This window comes from Artibeus jamaicensis, unplaced genomic scaffold (genome assembly GCF_021234435.1).
Source record: "Artibeus jamaicensis isolate MK-2021 breed Jamaican fruit bat unplaced genomic scaffold, CSHL_Jam_final contig_28, whole genome shotgun sequence".
NCBI classification, from domain to species: domain Eukaryota; kingdom Metazoa; phylum Chordata; class Mammalia; order Chiroptera; family Phyllostomidae; genus Artibeus; species Artibeus jamaicensis.
In genome coordinates, this window is record NW_026521620.1 from 367,790 (window position 1) to 372,618 (window position 4,829).

At 43.6% G+C, this 4,829-nt stretch overlaps 1 protein-coding gene across 1 annotated transcript; it reads left to right on the plus strand.

The window, feature by feature from the left end:
* The first annotated feature begins 1,439 nt into the window (after nucleotides 1-1,439).
* On the plus strand, nucleotides 1,440-4,431 carry LOC128626996 (carcinoembryonic antigen-related cell adhesion molecule 21-like). Its single transcript, XM_053662784.1, has 3 exons — nucleotides 1,440-1,503; nucleotides 2,170-2,334; nucleotides 4,151-4,431. The coding sequence occupies exons 1-3, from the start codon at nucleotides 1,440-1,442 to the stop codon at nucleotides 4,429-4,431; spliced, it is 510 nt and encodes a 169-aa protein (XP_053518759.1).
* Nucleotides 4,432-4,829: the final 398 nt, after the last annotated feature.

Genomic DNA, 4,829 nt, shown 5'->3' on the forward strand with positions numbered 1-4,829 from the left:
TTTGATGTTGTTATAGTAAAGGGGATTCTTGTCTTAGTTTCTTTTTCTGGTAACTTATTGTTGGTATACAAGAATGCCTCTGATTTCTGAATATTGGCTTTTTATCCCACTACTTTGCTGAATTCACTTATTAGGTGGAGTAGTTCTTGATGAAGACTATAGAGTTTTCTATATACACTATCATGTGATCTGCAAATAATGACAATTGTACTTTCTCCTCTAGAATTTGGATGCCTTTTATTTCTATGTCTTGTCTCACTTCTGTAGTTAGAACATCCAGTACTATGTTGAATAAGAGTACTGAAAGCAGGCACCTCAAGGGAAATGCTTTTAGTTATTTCCCATTGAGTATGATGTTGGCAGTAGGTTTCTCATATATCACCTTTATTATATTTAGGTATGTTCCTTCTATCCCTACTTTGCTGAGTGTTTTTATCATAAATGGGTGCTGGATTTGGTCAAAGGTTTTTTCAGCATCTATTGATATACTCCTGTGATTTTTGTCCATCATTTTGTTTATGCGATGTATTACATTTATTGATTTGTGAATGTTCTACCAACCTTGCATCCTTGAGATAAATCCCAGGTGATCATGGGGTATTATCTGTTTCATGTATTGCTTGATCCAAATGGCAGTACTTTGTTGAAGACTTGAGCTTCTATGTTCATCAAAGATATAGAGCTGTAATTTTCTTTTTGTGTGTCTTCACCTGGTCCTGCAATTAAGATAATACTGGTCTAATAAGAAGTATTTAGGATTCTTCCCTCACCTTGAATTTTTTTGAAATAGTTTGGAAAGAACTGGTATTAGTTCTCCTTTGAATTTTGATGAAATTTGCCTGTGAAGCCAACTAGTCCAGGGCTTTTGTGTGCTGGGAGTTTTCTTTATTAGTGCCTCAATTTTTTGTTAAGGTTTGTTTTGTGTACCACCACGTGATCTATCTTTGAAAATCATCCATGTGCATCTGTAAAGAATGTATACTTTGTTACTTTGTGGAATTATCTGTAAATATCAATCAAGTCCATTTGATATAGAGTGGGTTTCTTACTATGGGTTTCAGGGAAACCCCAGAACCCAGACACCTCAGGCTTGTTCTTCTTCAACTCATCATGTGAGTGTGGGCTAGTGTATATAGGTGTGTGTGTGTGTTGCGCGGGTGTAGCGTTCAGAGGCTTCAGCAGTTCCCAGAATCCAAAATATCAAAGAACAGTAAACTGGTAAGACGAGACAGGGTGGGATAAATGAGGTCAAGGAGTGGGTGCGTCCTCAACACAGACCCTGCCCCCAGCACATGAATAATAATCTTGGCCCAGAATAAAGCTCAGCACACAGGTAGGAAACAGAACACATTGTGCCATTCTGGACAGAGGTGCCTACGAGCCTCACTGAACATCAAGCTTCTCTCAAAGAGGCAGCCACAGAGCAGACCACATACACCATGGGATCCCTGTCAGTCTCTAGCCACAGAGGACTTGCCCACTGTAAAGAGCTCCTGCTGGTTGGTGAGTAGGAGACAATTCTTGGGGTAGTAACCTAAGGATCTGACCCACAGACTTGGCTGAGATCTGCTGAAGAGACCAGTGCTCTGAGAAAAGAGGGGAGGCTTCTATTTGGACCTGAGGGTAAAGGAAAGAGGAGCAGAGTAGGATGAGGAAGGGGGCTCAGCAAGAGGAAAATCTCGTAATCTGAAAGTAATGGGAGGCATGAAAATCCCAATTGCTGTGCATTTCCAAACTTACTCATCATTGAGTATTGAATTATGGAAACATTATAATGACAGTTCCTGACAGGTAACACCAGGAAAAAAACTGAACCAGGGGTCTAGCCATTTTCTTTACTGTTACCCTTGACCATGGGAGACACACTCAAACTCAGAGGATGGCTGAGAGTTGAAGAGACCAGCTCAGGCTCCAGGGCCTTTTCTTTTGCTCCCAAAACATAGATCTGAATATTACTCAATTTCTCTCTTCTTTCCTAGTGTCGCTGTTAACTTTCTGCTGCCTGCCCACGAATGCCCAATTCTCTATTGTGTCAACCACAGTTGCTGAAGGGGAGGAAGTGCGTCTGAATCTTCACGAGAATCCTTATGGTGCTGTAGGCTACAGATGGTTCAGAGGAGAAGGGGAAAGATTTTCCAATCTAATAGCAGGTTCTTTCTCAATGATCAGAAATATTGAAAAAAGGGCGGTTTTATGATAATCAAAAAATAGCAGACGTGGATGGAACCTTGCTGATAAAAAAGGCTTCCTTGAGAGACACAGGAACATACACCGTAGTGGCCTACCTTCCAGATGAAGTAAAAGAAATAGGATTCGGACGGCTCGATGTGTACCGTAAGTGATTGTTCTCTGACATCTGGGTGTTGGCTGGGGAGAATTCTACTTCACACACAGGACTGACAGCCATGAATTTCACCTTCATTCGCCTCTACATTCTGTTCCAGGGTGGGTTTTGCAATTAGTGAAGGATACAGAGAGTGGGGGCACACTTCCTAAGATCTCAGTTCCCTTCCCAGATTCCAGCCTGGCAGACAGTCACTGCAGTCAGAAGGACCATTCTGATGAGAGTAACTCAGCAGAAAGAGACCAGTCTATGCTCAGGCCCCTGAGCACCTTTCCATGACCCTGACCATGAGAATTACCCCGCCACAGGGCCTCTGTCAAACCCTGGTGTTAGGAGCCTCCTGAAATTCTTAGAAGAGCTCCCCTTAGGAGCTCCTCCCCAGAACCCTGTCCTAGGGATCTTTGACCACAAGGATCTTGGGGAGCCTGTTTCAGGTTGGGTTTGGTATCCTTGGAAAGCCCGGTTTGGTAAGGGTTTAACAAGTGCCTAAGAAACAAGGCTCCTGAGCAGGTTACCAGGCCAGGCTCGGGCCCGAGATCCACATCTTGGCAAAAAATGGACTTCAGTTTATCACCTGAGGTAGTCGATGTGTGAGAGCACAGTTAGACAATGTTTTTGGATCTTAGCTGACTGTGCTGGGGGATTTAGCAAATTTCTAGTTGAGGAAAAGGTCAGCATCCCCAGAAAGAAACTGAGAATAGAAGATGCTCCTGGCTAGTCTGTGTTCACCAGGAATCAGCTGAGGGGGATTCTCTCTTGCAGTCAATCAATAACAGATGCCTCTTATTTCAGTTGCTCTTCTGTCCTAAGAATTAGGTCATATACTGTAAACACCTTATGATTACTAGGCTGAAAACTGACAGCCAATTGCTCATCCTTCCTTCATTAAAAAGAAAAAAAAAAAAAAAAAAAAAAAAAAAAGAAGCAACTGAGAAACAGAGAGACACAGTCACTACAGCAGAGTCAGACAGGTGGTGAGCAGCTCGTCTGTCACTGGAGATCTGTCTGTAGCCACAAGCCTGACTTCTTTCCTCCATTTTGGTAGCCTTGTGAGGTGTCTGTGGGTCTTTGAACCACCCATTGGCTCAGGTCACTTTTTCTCATTAGGCATCCTAACCTCTGTGGAACACACTCTGTTTGGAAGATGACAGGAAATGGAGAATTAAGTGTTTTTACTCCAGAAACAAATTGCCTACAGTAACAATTTGGGTCAGTGAGGGGAACCCCCCAGACCTCCCTCTCAGTGAGGTGTGGCTGATGCACTCCTCCCTTCGCTGGCCTTGAAATCACTTGTTTCTTTTCTGATGTGTTGGTGTCACTACTACTGGATATGAAGGGAACACAACCTTGCCCTCTCAATGCCACTGCACCACTGAAACCAGCTCAGGGTCCAATAAAACAAACGCTCATTGCTTTTCATAAATTAGGAAGAAATAAAGGGCAATTGAATGCACGAATGAATGAATGGTCCAAAATCTTTTCAGATCCTGGAAACTGGATGCAGACTACTCAGATTTCTGGCCTTACAGGGACTAAGACCCTTGTCTCAGACCCTTTTCTGCTCTCCAATGAAATAGTCTTCCTCGTAATTGGTCTTAGACCTTCAGGATTGATAATAATAATTTTCACATGAGGAAGAATCAAGGTTTTTTCCAAATTTCTATCTCGTAGCTACCTAACACACATGGCCCACAGGGGTGAACTTTGCATAGCTCTTTGCGGACAATGAGTGGCTGGGATCTTTGAGAAAGTCGCGTGGCTCCATGTGTCAGCCCACTCTCAGTTGCATTCTCTGTTTCTCCACAGGGCCTGTGGTACGGCGGCCCTTCCTCCAAGCCAGCAACATCACAGTTTCAGTAAATAGTAACGTGGTCATGAGCTGCTTATCACATGCGCTCTCCACTGAGTGGTTGTTTAATGGCATGGCTCTGCAGCTCTCCAAGAGAAAAAGGCTGTCCAAGGACCGCAGTATTCTCACGATAGACCCTGTCCACATGGAGGATGCTGGCTATTACCAGTGTAAAGTCTACGACCCTGTTAATTCTGCTGAAAGTTGGCCCCTTGTGTTGTATGTACATCATGAGTGACCCTCCTGCCCTCTCCTTTCTTATTAAATTCTAAATAAAGGTTTTTGCATCATTGAAATTGTTCTGTTCTGAAGAAGAATTTTTCTTAAAAGTTTTGCCCCTGAGTCAATAAATACGTAACAGTGTGAGTAGACATTGTCATTATTGTTCACTGAAGCTCACATTTTAGAACAAACCCTACCTCAGTTTGGTCTCATGTATACCGTGTCCACACTGGAGGTGACATTGTGTCCCTCAGAGGATGAGCAGTGGTCGTGCGATAACCAGTTTGAACAACTAACTGGCTCTCAGGATCTGAGCTCTGTCCCTTCTGCAGGCAAAAGTGTGGAGGCCCCTGGACACTGTTGTAGACAATGGGGATGGACAAGAGGACACCCATGTGGGGAGCCACACTCCTT

Bases quoted from the DNA above. Each gene is read 5' to 3' on its own strand.
- LOC128626996 (XM_053662784.1), top strand. From the start codon at position 1,440: ATGGGATCCCTGTCAGTCTCTAGCCACAGAGGACTTGCCCACTGTAAA. The intron at 1,504-2,169 runs GTGAGTAGGAGA...CTCAATGATCAG, and splicing joins TAAAGAGCTCCTGCTGGTTG to AAATATTGAAAAAAGGGCGG. The intron at 2,335-4,150 runs GTAAGTGATTGT...GTTTCTCCACAG, and splicing joins CGGACGGCTCGATGTGTACC to GGCCTGTGGTACGGCGGCCC.